We start from the raw sequence: 17,155 nt of genomic DNA on the forward strand, positions 1-17,155 counted from the left end.
AAAGCAAATTAATGTGTAACAGAAAACCAAATATTTCATGTTCTCACTTCTAAGTGGGAGCTAAACATTGAGTACACATGGACATAAAGATGGGAATTACAGAGGGGGCAGGGAAGACAGGAGGAAAGGGCTGAAAAACTACCTATCAGGTACTATTGATAGCATCAAGAGGCAGTTAGATGCCTAGGCAGATGGGGTAGATCCCTAGGGAAAACCCAACCTTCAAGGGAAAGACAATTTAAAGCCTAGCTACAAGTCCTGGATAAATCCACAGAGTGGATTGAGAACTTCTCTTCCTGTTTGTCACACTTTCCTCTGATTGATTCCCCACCCGTCACCTATTTTACTTGATATCTACCTTTCCCTAATTGGTTTTTTTACATTATCATGCCCCTTTGAGTGGCGACTTTGTTTTAGCCTTTTTTTGCATACTCACAAACCAATCAGCATGCACTCTCCCACTCTGAGCCCATAAACTCCTGGACCCAGCCCCAATGAGAGAGAGAGACCACCCTTGCATGTCCTCTCCCTTAAGAACCGTTTCTTGTCATTCAACAAAATTCTTCTCTGCCCTCCCTACCCTTTGATCATCAGCACAACCTCATTCTTCTTGGATGGGGGACAAGAACTCAGGACCTACCTAACACAGGTACAAAGAAGGCTGTAATACTGTGGCCCTCCATGCTCTGCCAGTGGAGGGCAGCTACCCCACGCAACAGAAACCAACACCAGAGCGAGGCGATGACACTGAAAGAACTCGCTGTCCATTCGGCTGCAGATGGCAGGACTAAAAGCACAATTAACACACTGCAACAGCCCCTCTGAGGTTCAGGGTTGCGGGCACCCCTATTTGGGTGCCACGGTGTTCCCATCAGTGTGACACGCCTGGTCCAGCAACAAGCCCCACATGGAGCCTGCTCCTGTCCCTGGTCCAGCAACAAGCCCCACATAGAGCCTGCTCCTGTCTCAGTGCTTGGAGCAGCCGGCCAGACTCTGCGCTTGCTTGCTCACCGCCCAACTCCCACCAGGGTCTGAGTGTGCAGTTGAAATGGCTGCAGGATCTGCACTGGAGCGCAAGCCAGGCACAGCCCAATAGGCTGAATAGACTGGGCGTTTCTTCTGGTGAGCTTGGGCCTGAGCAAGGCCTGTGCATGAATGCTACTGGCCGCAGGTCTCTGGCTCGCAAAGTGGCCAAAAAAAATCCTGTGTTGGCCGGGCGCAGTAGCTCACGCCTGTAATCCCAGCACTTTGGGAGGCCAAAGTGGGTGGATCACTTGAGGTCAAGAGTTCGAGACCAGCCTGGCCAACATGGTGAAACCCCCTCCCTACTGAAAATACAAAAATTAGCCAGGTGTGGTGGGGCGTGCCTGTGGTCCCAGCTATTTGGGAGACTGAGGCAGAAGAACTGCTTGTACCTGGGAACTGGAGGTTGCAATGAGCTGAGATCTAGCCACTGCATGCCAGCCTGGGCTACAGAGTGAGAGTTTGTCTTAAAAAGAAGAAGAAAAATCCTGTGTCACTATGCTTACTACCTAGGTGAAAGGACTGCACATACCGCATTCCTCAGCATCATGCAATATACACATATAACAAACCTGTACATGTACCCTCTAAATCCAAAATAAAAGTTGAAAAAAATAGGGCAGGCATGGTGGCTCATGCTTGTAATCCTAGAACTTTGGGAGGCCCAGGTGGGAGGATTCTAGTGTCCAAGAGTTCTGGATCAGCCTGGGCAACATTGAGACCCTACCTCTACAAAAAAATTTTAAAAACTAGCAGGGCATGGTGGTGTGTGCTTGTAGTTCTCGCTACTCAGGAGGCTGAGGCAGGAGGATCCCTTGATCCCAGGAGTACAAGGTTGCAAGTGAGCCATGACTGATCCACCGCACTCCAGCCTGGGCAACAGGGTGAGACCCAGTCTCGGGGAGAAAAATGTTGAAAAAAGAAAAACATTATATTATGTTATTTAACTATTATTTTTGTACAAACCCTTAAAGTTAAAAGAGGCATCTGACAGAAATTCAGTGAAAGAGCTGAGGAAAAAAAAGAGACTAGGTCCGTAAGACAGCAGACTGTGTTATTTGAGTACTTCCTTAACTTTGTTTCATTATTATGCAAAAGTTATATAATTACAGAGTCTGGCAAGAGAGAAGAGAAAAATAAATAACATAAATACTATTAAAAACTAACATTTTCAATACTTGGGAAATAAATATCAATATAAAAATTAAAGAATTAAAAACCCTATGACCTTAAATGTATAAGGATGGGCTTGAGAAACAGTCAATAAACTATCAAAATTACTGGGTCACATCAAAGGGTACAGAGCCAAACTGAAGGGGTTCCCAATGCCCAAAAATGGAATAATATAAATACTAAAAATATATAATGTAATGGATTGAAATGCAAATTTATGAAACACCCAAAATGATATTTTGAAAAATTAGTCACCTTTGTGGGGTTGTTAAGGAAACAACACATGCCTCTGAAAAATAATATTAATAAACAGAAAAAAATAAATGGAAAGCAATCATCTTGCCTTTCTTGTGCCAACTGCATTTCAGGGTAACCACTAATTAAAAGAAAATTTCATCCTTCCACAGATGGAATGACAGAATTAGAAAAAAAAAGTCACTAATGAAATAATGGATTTAGGCAATGATCATTAATGGTTGTTAAAACCATTAGGTGAAAGGCTGAGGCAGAACTTTACAATGGATGAATCAGGGTGATCTGGAGCCTGCTAATCAGCTTTAATATCTCTGAAGGTAGGACAACACACTCTCCTGTAATACAATGAAAAATACACTGTACAAGCTATGATATATTCTTGCCAAAAGAAGGGAAATTGAATCTAATCAAGCCTCAAAATCTATCACTTTAAAGAAAACACAAAGGGGGAACATGTTAAACATCACAAGGATATAATCACCAAATTCAGAATGTGAGAAATTTTACAAGATGATCTGACTTTTTCCAGCAAATAAATGGCATAAACTTAAAAGGTGAACTTTTATACATAAAAGAGACTTAAAAGACATATCAACTAATTGCAAAGTGTGAACACTGTTAGGATCCTAACTCAACAAATCAAACGTAAAAAGGCATTTTTAAAACAATAAAAAATAAGCAAAAATTATCACTTTTTTTTTAAAGGGCAGGTAAAATCATATGATGCCTGGAATTTTCTTTAAAACAGTCTAGGGAAAAATTAGGTAGGGTCTTGAAAACAGATTTGTAACACTGTTGAAGCTGGATGATGCATTCATAGCAGTTTATTATGCTATCCTGCTTTTCCGTACCTTTGATATTTTCAGTAATAAAAAGTTATAAAAAGAAAGAAAAATATAATTATTTTCCTCTTTCTAATGGCTCCAGAATAGAAAATTTTAAAGAGCATAGCTTACAATTATCACCACTTCTGAGTAATTCATTTATTCAATTTATTCAACTATTATTTATTAAATTCCTAGGATGTACTGGGTACTGTTCTAGGTCCCAAGGGTATAGCAGTAGACATGGCAGTTAAAGACACTGCCTTCATTGTGCATACACTGAAGTTACAGAAGATAAAAAAATAAGTAAAAACAACAATAGCAGCAACAAAAAACAGGACAAAATAAAAAGAAACCCAAAAAGAATTTTAGGAAATGCCAGGCATGGTGGCTCACACCTGCAATCCCAGCACTTTGGGAGGCTAAGGCGGACAGATCACCTAAGGTCAGAGTTCGAGATCAGCCTGATCTACATGGAGAAACCCCATCTCTATTGAACATACAAAATTAGCTGGGCATGGTGACCCATGCCTGTAATCCCAGCTACTCGGGAGGCTGAGGCAGGAGAATTGCTTGAACATGGGAGGCAGAATTTGCAGTAAGCCGAGATCACACTATTGCACTGCAGCCAGGGGAACAAGAGTGGAACTCCACCTCAAAAATAAAATAAAATTAAATTATTAAAGAATTTGAACAAGTGTAAATTCAAGGAAGAAAATGAAACAGGTATTGGGAGAGACTGTGACTAGGGAAGGGAATGACAAATTCATATAAGGCCACTGGCATGTTGATAAGCAACCTCTAAAGACTTAAACTCCTGACTTGGAATACCTGATAATTTCTGTGGTATAAGTATTCATGCATGGCCAATTTCAAACTACTAATGTAAGACAATGAACATGGTTTTGGGAAGAGATTTGCATAACTGGCTCTTGTGAGCTGATATGAGCTGGCTGCAGCACACTCCTGGCATAGGATAATAAGGAAAAGTCTACATTTCAGACAGAGGGAATATAGCAATTTTAAAAGATCTTAAAGCAGAAAAAAATTTAGTAGATTCATAAAGCAGAAAGGACAACATAGCTAAAGGAGAGTGACGAAAAGAGAGCATATTTAGAAAGACAGCAAAGAGCCACATCATGTAAGTTAGTTAATGGATAGTTCTTCCAAATCCATTTATTGAATAGACCCGCCTTTTCTGATTGAAATAACACGATGTGGTTGGAGCAAAGGAGAAAGTAATGTGACAGTGTGCTAATGTTCATTTGGGAGGCAGGGGTAATATAGATAGCTTTTTTTTTTTTTTTTTTTTTTTTTAAGAAGAGATATAAAGAAGCAGAAAAAGTGGGACAAATAATTTAGGATGGCAGAATGGTCCAAGTATATCAATAATACCTGTAATGTATGTATACAGACTAAATTTAAAACATAAAGATTGACAAGACTGGATTAAACAACAAAATCAAGACATATATTATTTATAAGAAACATAAGGACATACAAAAGCCGAACATTAGGAAAATATTAAGGAAAGAGCTATCAGGGAAACACTAACGAAATGAAAGCTAATATAATTTTATTAATATCAGATACATTTGTTTGTAAATTTTATTAGGGATTAGAAGGTAACCACATAATAAAAAAAGGTTTAATCCTGGATTCATGCCATTAGCCTGCCTCAGCCTCCCAAAGTACGGAGATTACAGATGTGAGCTACCGTGCCTGGCTGGCACAATTTTAAACATACATCTGTTGTTTAGTAATTATTTTTTTCTTATCAAATTACCTCCGAATTTATTGGCATTTTAAGCAACATAAGTTTATCATCTATTTGTTTGGGTTGGATTTTTAAAAGTCTGGCAATCTGTCTTTTGAACTACCAAGTTTAGTCAATCAACCTTAGTGATTAATATATTTAGACAGGGTTCTACCATCTTTTTATTTGTTCTTTCTCTATGATTCATTCTCATCCTCTGTCTCTCTCTCTCTCTCTCTCACTCTTTGGATATTTTGGTTTGTTTTTCCCTAATACCATTTTCCCCTCTAGTTTCCATCCTCCATTTCTGTTCTTTTAGCGATGACCCTTGACATTTTACTACAGGTATATATTTTACTTAAATTGTTAAGTAAGTTAAAACAATTGCTTGACAGCCTCCTGAACACAATGACTTTCTAATACTTCAGTTCCAACTTTCTCTTCCTGACTTACCCAATGTTGGTGTCCAATGTTTCCAGTAGTCTCCGTTTAAAAAAAAAAACTCCATAAATATTAAGAGTTGTTTTATAGAGACAACACTGATTTAGGTTAAGGTACAAGTTTACTAGCTCATTTATTCACTACCCTTTGTTACATTTCAGGCTACTAGTCTTCTAGGATCATTTTATTTTTTCTTGAGGTACCTTCCTTAGAACTCCTTTCTGTTTCTCAAACCAAGAACTACGGAATTTTAGAGCAAATAATTACTTCTTGTGGGGAACTGTCCTGTGCACTGCAGAATATGTAGAATATTTAAGAGCATCCCTGGCCTGATTAGATGCCAGTAGCACCTCCAGTAGTGACTGTCAGAAATGTCTTTAGGCTGGGCACAGTGGCTCTCTCCTATAATCCCGGCACTTTGGGAGGCCACGGCAGGAAGACTGCTTGAGGTCAAGAGTTTGAGACCAGCATAAGCAATACTGTGACTTGTCTCTACAAAATTTTTATGTACATTTATTTGTGTTTTTTGGTTTGCGTTTGTGGCTTTGTATTTTGCTATTGAGAATTTTTCTGTCATTCTGTTGTTCCTTTGATGAACTGTCTTTTCTCTATGGCTGCTTTCAAGATCTTTTCTTATTCTGCAGTTTCATTAAGACACAGTTCTTTTTGTTTACATTATTTACCTACTACTAAGCTACCATTTAATTTTTTATATCAATAAATGTTTTTTCTATTCTGGAAGTTCCATTTATTTTCCTTCTCTTTAAACAGCCTTTCATTCTTGAGGAGTTTGCTCATCTTCATAACTGCATCCTCTACTGATTTGAACATTTAATAGAATTTTGTATCCCAGACTCAGTACCATGACATTTATCTTGAGGGTTGTCAATATACTACCTCTCTACTGTTCAATAACTTTACAAAGATGCTGTTATGAAAATCTGCATGAGGACAATCCTGTCCCATTCTGCTACCTGCTGTCCAAGCCACCTCCTAGCAGCTCTGGCTCCCCCTGCTGCATCCCTGGTACCTCTATGTTTGAACTTCTCTAGTCTCAAGTTTCAGGTGAAATCAACATAACTTTTATGACAATTTCATTCATGATAATCATCAGACAGTCCAGATCCTGGCTGTTTCTGGCCCACCTTCCTTTGCTTGCTTACTTTTTTTTGGAAGGTGGAAGAACATCCCTGGAGATTTTTACCTACATTTTAGGAGACCAGTGATGCCTCCAATATGCCTTGTACTCATGGTCTACTTGTGGTAGTGTTGTGCAATGGGAGGCTCCCATAGAGTTCCTGGTCAATCATGGGTTGTGTGGACAGTCATGAAAGGTCAAGGGTTTCCAACGCAAGACATAAAGCTTTCATCAAGTGGGTTATCCCAAAAGGCATGAAATTAGAAGTGGTTATATAGAAAGGCATAGATTACTTCTTGGCTTGAATACCTTGGTGGGAAACCATAGTGCTTTAGAGTTCAGGCTTCAAAAGTCTGGGTCACTATTGTGTACCCAGGAGATACCAGATGGAAAGGAACTTCTAGTTTCTGAATAGCAAATAATCTTTACTCTGCAGGAACTAAGAACCAAATCCATATTCCAGGGCTCTTTTATGATTATCCAGAATCCTAAAATGAGTCCTTTGAAGGATACCTACTGAGACTGGCCTCAGTAACGCTTTGCATTACATCATCTATCAGATTACTATTATGGTTTCTTCCTTTTTTATTTTTTTGAGACGGAGTCTCATTCTGTTGCCCAGATTGGAGTGCAAAGTGGCGCAATCTCAGCACACTGCAACCACCGCCTCTTGGGTTCAAGTGATTCTCTTGCCTCAGCCTCCCAAGTAGCTGGGATTACAGGTGCCCGCCACCATTCTGGGCTATTTTTTTGTATTTTTAGTCGAGATGGGGTTTCGCCATGTTGACCAGGCTGGTCTGGAACTCCTGACCTCAGGTGATCCACCTGCCTCAGCCTCCCAAAGTGCTGGGATTACAGGTGTGAGCCACTGGTGCCCAGACACTGTTCCATTTCTTTTTCTCATTTTACTATCTAAATAATGCTGATATTTTTGGGAAACTTACTGGTGCTCCAACGCATAATTCAAATGAAAACTGTTAAGACAGATCTAGTCAAGATTTCAGATTTCTGTTTTGTATGGCATACTTTTTTTTTTGTAAACAGAAAAAGGTATACCAAAGGTCTTACTCTTTATAAACACCTTATTGTTATTACGTTATTACTTCTACAATGTTGCTTTTGTCAATTATACTATAATTTGGGCCCCAGATAAATCTCTTATACTATAATTTGGGCCCCAGATAAATCTCAATTACTCCTTTAGCTTCCTAATCTTGTCAAATGGCCTTTTCTGGTCTGAGCTAGGCAGGAGGGCAGTAACGGTACTTAATTTCCCTTGGCACAGGTTTGGGTTTGTACTATGTTACTATGTGAATCTGAAAGCTTGTCTCAAATGCTATAAATTATGTTTTTTATTTTATACTTTGTTTTGCAATTTATTTGTTAAGGAAACCATGCTATTTGTCCTAGAGCGTTTCTGATGGTCTGGGTTTTGATGATGGCATCCACATAATGCTGTTTAACCTGTTCTGTTTTTTGTAATTCCTATAAATTGGTAGCTGGATCTAAAAGCTTAATCACATCCAGTACTTTAGGAGGGTAGGGAGGAAAACTACTTCACAGTGGTATTATGATCTGCCAGTAGGTACCTGTCATTGTCATCTGGTTGTCTTTCCTTTTGAGATATTAGCAATTGTTGATGAGTAATGCCTAGCTCCATTAATTTATGAGAGGTTGCCAAAAGGTAATATTCTCATTCTATTATGGTTCCTTCATTTGTTAGCTGCATTACCTCTATATAGAGACATTTCCTTTAATCTACTATTTGGTTACCAAGTGGTTCCGTTAAAAACAGGTAAAATACTTAGTTCTTTCCCTTTACTGATCAGTTCTCAGAATAATTGGTTCACTAAATACTTCAATGGTAACCAATTAGTTGTGGGGTTTTTTTTTCTATGAGACCAGGGTATCACTCTGTTGCCCAGGCTGGAGGAGTGCAGTGGCAGCATCACAACTTAATGCAGCCTCCAGAGTAGCTAGGACTACAGGTGTGTGCCAACATGCCCAGCTAATTACTTTTTGCTTTTTTGTAGAGATGGGTTCTTGCAATGTTGCCTAGTCTGATCTTGAACCCCTGGCCTCAAGCAATCCTATCTCCCTCCTCAGCCTCCTAAAGTGTGGGGACTATAGGCGTGAGCCATTATGCCTGGCTAGTTTTTGAAATTATCATCATGAAATTGTGAACTTAAACATTGGGTTTTTTGTATATTAGTCCTTTCTCATGCTGCTATGAAGAAATACTTGAGACTGGGTAATTTATAAAGAAAAGAGGTTTGGCTGAGTACAGTGGCTCACATCTCTAATCCCAGCACTTTGGGAGGACAAGGCAGGCAGACAACTCGAGGCCCAGAGTTTGAGACTAGACGGGCCAACACAGTGAAACCCCATCTCCATTGAAAACACAAAAATTAGCTGGGTGTGGTGGTGGGTGCCTGTAAGCCCAGCTACTTGGGAGACTGAGGAAAGAGAATCACTTGAACTTGGGAGGCAGAGGTGGCAGTAAGCCAAGATCATGACACTGCACTCCAGCCTGGGTGACAGAGTAAGACTCTGGACCACCCTCCACGCCCCACAAAAAAAAAAGAAAAGAGGTTTATGACTCGAAGTTCAGCATGGCTTGGGGAAGCCTCAGAAGACTTAAAATCATAGTGGAAGGCACCACTTCATAGGGCAGCAGGAGAGAGAATGAGTGCAAGCAGGGGAAATGCCCGACACTTATAAAACGATCAGATCTCGTAAAACTCACTCACAAACTTAAGAACAGCATAGAGGAAACTGTCTCCATGATTCAGTTACCTCCCACAAAAAGTGGGGATTATGGGAATTACAAGTCAAGATGAGATTTGGGTGGAGACACAGCCAAACCATATCAGGTATGTTTCAAAGCAAATGCTTTTTTAACATCTATTAAGATGATTATACAATGTTTTTCTTTTAATTGGTAAATATAGTGTATTATATAAATTGACTTTCAATATTAAACCAACCATGTATTTCTAGCAGAAACCAAACTTGACGATGGGAGTAATTAAAAAAAAAATATGTTGCTTGATTCAGATTGCAAATATTTTGTTCAGGATTGTAGATATGATCCTAAGTAAGGCTAGCCTATACTATTTTTTTTTTTTTTTGAATCTCATATTGCCGTTCTGAAGTTTTGGTATTAAGGCTGCAAAAGTCTCAAAACTGAGGTAGTGGTTATTTGGTTTTCTATTCCATGAGAGATTGACTGCAGAAGACTAGAATTATTTTTCCTAGGCTGTCTGATAAAACTTCTAATAATGCCTGGACCCAAGGCTTGTTTGCTTGCTAGCCTTCTAAAAAATTGTTAAGTAGAAAGCTACACAGACACACACACACAAAGTTCAGAAATCACAGGTGTACAGCTTGATTCATTATTACAATAGCAGTTTTATTCTCCTATATATCTCCTTAGCCTGACCCTAAGTTTTGCAAGAGACCTGATGAGTCAGTGGAAACATTAAAATAACAGTGCCCTGTTGACAGTAAATACATTTAGAAGGCCTGGAAAGTGCTACTATATATCCAATTCAACAGGAAAGGTCTGAAAGATGTTATTACAAATTCAATTAAGCTGTCAAGGCAATTGAACCAGTTTTTCACCTACCAGACCAAATTACTCTAAACAAGGTTTTTAGGGAGAGCTGGATGTTATTTTCTAACCATCCGATAAGTCACTCAGAAAAGGCATTATAAGCTTGAACATTCAAGCATTATATAAGGAATTCCACTATTAGGAATTTGAACAATCAAGCATATAAGCTTGAATGTTCAAGCTTATAATGCCTTTTCTGAGTAACTTATCGGATGGTTAGAAAATTCAACAAAAAAACACCTTTCACTCTTTTGCAAACTCATAAATTTCTTTCAATAAACCAGCCTTTTAAAGATTTTGAGGCTATAGCTAAGACAAAGATACTTAGGACAGAAAACAGAAGATGATAGTTCTTCAGAGCATGAAAAAAAAAGGAAAATATGATCTGACTCCATGAACCCGGGAGAGAGAACTCCGGGTGGCAGGATGGACTAACCTGAGAATCCGGCCAAAAGACTGGATAAATCCTCAAGTAGGCTAAAAATTGAATGCAACTGTAGGCTGCCAAATAAGATTAATGTTTAAAGTAGTCTCTTTGAAAACACTATTAGAATTTTTTGGCTAAAAATGACTAAGATAACTCTTCATTCACAATCAAAGCTATTTCTTTTTGCCTACAATTCCCCATGTATCCTTTATTGCAGGTGGTTAGTTGGGACCAAAATCCAGCTTGGTAATACTGGAACTGTATCAACTTTTGACTGTCCATTTTATCAGCTAAGCTGCCTCCACTGTGCATGTGTTCTTGATGATAATGAACTATTCTCAAGCATCTCTGCTGTCACGTATGTATCAGGGATAGAAGCACTCTCATAGTTTAGAGGAAAGATGTTCTTTCCATGGTCTGGCAAAATTTTTCAATAAAAGCTTAATCATCCCTGATCCAAATATAAAATTTTTATATACAGAAGACTATTTTTGAACAATGTAAACCAACTATACAATATAAAAGTATAAAAAAGTGGCCGGGCATGGTGGCTCACGCCTGTAATCCCAGCACTTTGGGAGGCTGAGGTGTGTGGATTACGTGAGGTCAGGAGTTTGAGACCAGACTGACCAATGTGGTAAAACCCCGTCTCTACTAAAAATACAAAAATTAGCTGGGTGTGGCGGCAGGTGCCTGTACTCCCAGCTACTTGGAAGGCTGAGACAGGAGAATTGCTTGTACCTGACAGGCAGTGGTTGCAGTGAGCTGAGATCATGCCACTGCACTCCAGCCTGCATGACAGAGCGAGAATCTGTCTCAAAAAAAAAAAAAAAAATATTCTAACATCACACGGCCAGGACCTTAGTGATTAGATTTCTATATTTATGTCAAATCATTTACTTAACAAATATTTATTGAGTGCCTAGGATGTCACGTACTGTTCTAGCACATAAATTCACTAAAGGAATGAGGGCTACAGTCTCATTAAGTCAAGAACTATTCTAAGTCTTTAATATAGAAAGAGCAAAAAACGAGTATCCCAGCTTATTTAACAAATTCTCTACTTTCCCTACTTTGGACTTTTTGATAGCTTATTTTTCCATAGCTGCTTTACATATATTTAAATAGCTAAGAGCTCTGCAGTGATCAAAATAAGCCTCAAATCAAAGCATACACATACACACACGAGTGTTAATATACTAAATAATATACTAAAAAATTAATTAACCTCACATATACTGAAGGAAGTATAAATAAAAAACTAGAGATGCCATTTTTACCTTTTAGGTAAAACTATTTTAGATTAATAATACCTATTTTTTTAAATTATAGGGAGTCAAGTATACACTGGTGACAGTTTAAGCTGATATATCTTTTAAAAAATGTGTGTATCTTTTGAGTAAGGAATTCCACTATTAGGAATTTACCCTACATATATACTGGCATTAAGATTGCAGGACTATAAGTACAAGACATTGACTGCAACATAACGTATAACAGTAACATACTTGGAAATAAATGCTCATGAGTAGGAAACTGGCTGAATAAAATTATAGTGTAGGAGCACAATAAAATACTATTCCACCACAAAGGAATGAAGCAGATTTTTTTTTTTTTTTCTTTTTTTTGAGATGGGAGTTTTGCTCTTATTGCCCAGGCTGGAGTGAAATGGCATGACCTTGGCTCACCAAAACCTCTGCCTCCTGGGTTCACATGATTCTCCTGTCTCAGCCTCCTAAGTAGCTGAGATTACAGGCATGTGCTACCACGCTTGGCAAATTTTTGTATTTTTAGTAGAGACGGGTTTTCCTCCACGTTGGTCAGGCTGGTCTCGAACTCCTGACCTCAGGTGATCTGCCTGCCTTGACCTCCTGAAGTGCTGGGATTACAGGCGTGAGCCACTGTGCCTGGCCCTTGAAACAGATCTTTACAGACTGACATAAGATGTCCAAGGTAAAATGTTAAGTAAAAAGAAGCAGTCTGTGTAGCAGAACAGTCTATTTACTATAACACCATTGATATATAAACGAAAAAAAGATAATGATATATAACATAAAAATTTATAATTAAAAACTTCTAAAAGAATTCCCAAGAAACTGTCAACAGCAACTACTTATAAGAGGTGGAAGTGAAGTGGTAAGAAGAGATACTTCAAAGGACTTTTACTTTGCTTATATATACCTTTTCTATGGGATGAAAGCCTCATCAGAGTACGTTTCTTTTTATATTCTGAGAATTTATCAATCCTGAGGTCTTATGAAATTCTTGTCAAGGCTGGGCACAGTGGCTCACACCTGTAATCCCAGCACTTTGAGAGGCCAAGGTGGGTGGATCACGAGGTCAACAGATCGAGACCATCCTGGTCAACATGGTGAAACCCCATCTCTACTAAAAATACAAAAATTAGCTGGGCATGGTCGCCCACGCTTGTAATCCCAGCTACTTGGGAGGCTGAGGCAGGAGAATCATTTGGACCCAGGAGGCAGAGGTTGCAGTGAGCCAAGATCGTGCCACTGCACTCCAGCCTGGCAACAGAGCGAGACTCCGTCTGAAACAAACAAACAAAAATTCTTGTCAAATTACACGTTTACTGAAGGTTAAAGAAGTGATAACCAGAGGAAGTAAATTCACTTCCATAACGTGTTTCATAGATAAGGAACTGGAACACCAAATTCTAAGGATTGCTTAAGGCCATGCTGTTTATAAAGTACTTTTTAATAATCAAAATGGTGATCAAAAGGCCAAGAAAAATAACAAAAAGGGAAAATTAGCTGCAAAGTTGGAGATATTATAAGGTATTATAATATCTTCTTGCTAAATTATCTTGAAAAAAAAAGTTCTAGTTCTTAGATTTTTTTTAACCACAGACTATGCAAAATTACTTTTAATTTAACTGAGTCTTAGTAATCAGTTATAGAAGTAGTTTCCTAAAACTTACCAAGGTGGGAATAGACACAGCAGGAAAAAAGTTGTGGAGTGGAAAGTAGGAAAGGAGGGAACAGAAAACAGAATCAGAGAAGGGAATAATGTCTGTTAGAATGAATGAGTTAAGGGTGGCTTTGGAGAGAGTCAATCCCCACAGTAATACTATACCTAACAGCTGGCTGTGTTCCCCTGTGATGGAGTTCTGACTCAGGTCTGAAAAACAAACAATTGAAAAGAAAAGAAAAAAATGAATGATCAAAACAAATAATTTCTTTAAAATCAGCAACAAAAGTCAACCAAGGAAATAAGCAAAAAATGAAAAAAACTTATGAAATATTGATGTGAAGATAATAAAAAACAAAATGAACTAGTGTAAAGAATGATCACATTCCTCAAAAAGTTAAACATAATCACCATCAGCAATTGCACTCCTAATTATACTTCCAAAATAATTGAAAACAGAAACTCAAACAGATACTTTAGCACAAAGTTTATGGTGAAATTATTCACAATAGCCAAAAGGTTACCAAGTATACTCCCACAGATGAATGAATCAACAAAATGTAATACATACCTACAATAGAAAATTGTTCAGCTATAAAAAGTAATGAAATTCTGATACATGTGATGACACAGATAAACCTTGAAAACATTATGCTAAGGTAAACAAATCAGACATAAAAAGATAAATATATGATTCAATTTATATAAAATGTTGAGGAAGGGCAAATTTACGAAGATGGAAAGTAGATTAGAGGTGACCAGGCGCCAGGTGGAAGAGGGTATGGAATGTTATTGCTTAAAGAGTACAGAGTTTCTGTTTGAGGTGATGAGAAATTTTGGAAATAGATAGTGGTAATGGGTGTACAACACTGTGAATATAATTAATGCCACTGATTTGTACACTTAAACATGGTTAAAATGGTAACTTCTGAATTGTATATATTTTGCCACAATAAAAAGTAAATTAAAAAAATAATAGTCACACAAATTTAACCAAGCAACAGTTTCATAAAGTAGGAGGATGATTCAGGGCTGTGACATGAGTTACATTTTTAATGACAAATGAACATTTTAATGACACAAAAAAACTTATGGCTACAGCAGCTCAAAGTCAAGACATAAATAAAACACATTGCTATTAGCAGATATGTTCTAGTTTGACTTTAAGATACACTGACTAAATTGGCTTTCATAAATATCAATTTCTTTAGTAATCTGAAATAAAATTAGTGGCAATAAGCCAAGTTCCTAATGCAAGAGACAAGGACAATCACCATTTAACAGTCAACCACTCGCTTATTTTAAAGCTTTGAAAAGCACTAAGAGCTAAAAACAGAAAAGAGTAAGCTCCACTTTCCTCAAAGACTAAATCTCTTGAGATGCTGAGGATTCTGGCTTCCTTGAATGTGTCTGGGGTAATAAAAATAATTTTAGACCAACGGTATGTGAACAATGGGGAAAAAGTTAACCCTTTATTTTCACTAACCTCTAACTGAACTTTAGTATTTTCTAGTTATGATGTATGCAACAGATTACATAAAAGTACCTGTGATTTTGTCTAACAATAAATCTCAGATATTTTTATATCCTATTATTGCTGTTTTACACAAAATTCAAATATCTTCCATAGTCCACATGTTTTATATATCACTTAATTAAATTTAACACTTCAAGCATTCCAGACAGAAAAAAACAATCAGAATACTTAAAAAATTTCAGCTTCTGATGTATACTGGAGTATACACTACATACTTTAATTAAGGAAGTAAGGTAGAAACCTGATTTCTGCCACAAAAGTTTTAAATGCTATTTGAACATTTAAAATTTTATTTTCAGGGGATTTTTTTCCTTAATTTTGTTTGAAAAAGAAAAATTTGAAATATTCCTATTCTGGAATATTTTCCCCAAACATACCAGCAAGTGAATTCCCAGTTTTTACTTTAAACTTATCTTACTTCCCATCTAAATAATGGATACTGGGGTTGGATGCAGTGGCTCCTGCCTGTAATCCCAGCATTTTGGGGAGGTGAGGCAGGAGGATCACGAGGTCAGAGTTTGAGACCAGCCTGAACAACATAGTGAGACTGCATCTCTACAAAACATTTTAAAAATTAGGTAGGCATAGTGGTGCGTGCACCTGTAGTCCCAGCTACTCAGGAGGCTAAGGCAAGAGGTTCCCTTGAGCCCAAGAGTTAGAGGCTGCAGCGAGCTATGATGACGCCACTGCACTCCAGCCGGGGTGACAGGGCGAGACCTTATCTTTCCCCCTGCCCCCTGCCACATGTATATATATTGTTCTTGCACATAAGACAAAGTAGGAATAACAGTTCTGTAGTAAGCTGGTTTATTAGATTGCTGTCACACTCTCTCTTAGGAAAAATTGGGCCCTATCGTTATGGAGAAGCAGGCATGTAGGTGGCATGGAAAGAAGAGCAGAGAAAGAATAGAATTTTAGAACTAGAAGAACCTTGGTCATCATCTAAATCTACTCCAGTGACTCTAGAGGATAAGTTGGGTAAGGGTTATCACATCATCTATTTTTCTCTTTAATCATACCAACAACCCTCCTTCAAGATTCTGATTCCCAGCTATAGTCACTAATATGAATACCTTGTATCTCTCAGGTGTGCAGGAACAGAAAAAGTTGAGAACCTCATATTTTAATGTTTATAGTTCTAAAAAACTAGGCCAAGTACAGTGGTTCATGCCTGTAATCCTAGCACTTTGGGAGGCCGAGGCGGGTGGATCATCTGAAGTCAGGAGTTCAAGACCAGACCGGCCAACATGGTTAAACCTTGTCTCTACTAAAAGTACAAAAAATAGCCGGGCATGGTGGCGCGTGCCTGTAATCCCAGCTACTAGGGGGTGCTGAGGCAGGAGGACTGCTTGAACCTGGGAGGCGGAGGTTGCAGTGAGCCAAGATTGTGCCACTGCATTCCAGCCTGGGGTACAGAGTGAGAGGCTGTCTCAAAAAATAAATAAATAAATAAATAAAATAAAAAATGAATGCCTGGGTTTATCAGTGGCTAAAGACCCAACACATTACTGCCCCAAGAAAAAGTTTATACTCTTGATACTTTGAGAACTTATGTTCTTGCTTCTCAATATTCTGTAATTCTAACTTTCTTGTTCTAAAACAAGGTATGATAGTTTAAAACAAGTTATTTGGAATTGCCAGGGAATATGTCCTACAAAGAGAAATAGAAAAACATCTCAGATAGCTCTGGCAGACTAGGTATGGTTTTAAAGAGGAAAATATAAATGGCTTTTCCTTTAGAAAGAATTAACTCAGCTGGGTGTGGCAGCTCACGCCTGTAATCCCGCACTTTGGGAGGCCAAGGCCGGTGGATCATCTCAGGTCAGGGGTTTCAGAGCATCCTGACCAACATGGTGGAACCCTGTTTCTACCGAAAATATAAAAATTAGCCGAGCATGGTGGCATGCGCCTGTAATCTCAGCTACTCCAGAGGCTAAGGCAGGAGAATGGCTTGAACCCAGGAAGCAGAGGTTGCAGTGAGCTGAGATCATGCCATTGCACTCCACACTGGGCAACAAGAGCAAAACTCAACCTCAA

At 38.3% G+C, this 17,155-nt stretch overlaps 1 protein-coding gene across 5 annotated transcripts in view; it reads right to left on the reverse strand.

The window, feature by feature from the left end:
* SLC12A6 (solute carrier family 12 member 6) overlaps positions 1-17,155 on the reverse strand; it is a 99,198-nt gene that overhangs the window by 30,992 nt on the left and 51,051 nt on the right. For 3 of the 5 annotated variants that reach the window (XM_017539547.2, XM_017539549.2, XM_037742383.1), the window contains exon 2: positions 13,747-13,791. The exons of the other annotated variants lie outside the window; for them this stretch is intronic. In XM_017539547.2, the coding sequence (XP_017395036.1) occupies positions 13,747-13,791 (45 nt within the window). The remainder of the gene's footprint in view (positions 1-13,746; positions 13,792-17,155) is intronic. 5 annotated transcript variants of the gene reach the window in all.

Source organism: Cebus imitator, unplaced genomic scaffold (genome assembly GCF_001604975.1).
Source record: "Cebus imitator isolate Cc_AM_T3 unplaced genomic scaffold, Cebus_imitator-1.0 Scaffold119, whole genome shotgun sequence".
Lineage (NCBI taxonomy): Eukaryota > Metazoa > Chordata > Mammalia > Primates > Cebidae > Cebus > Cebus imitator.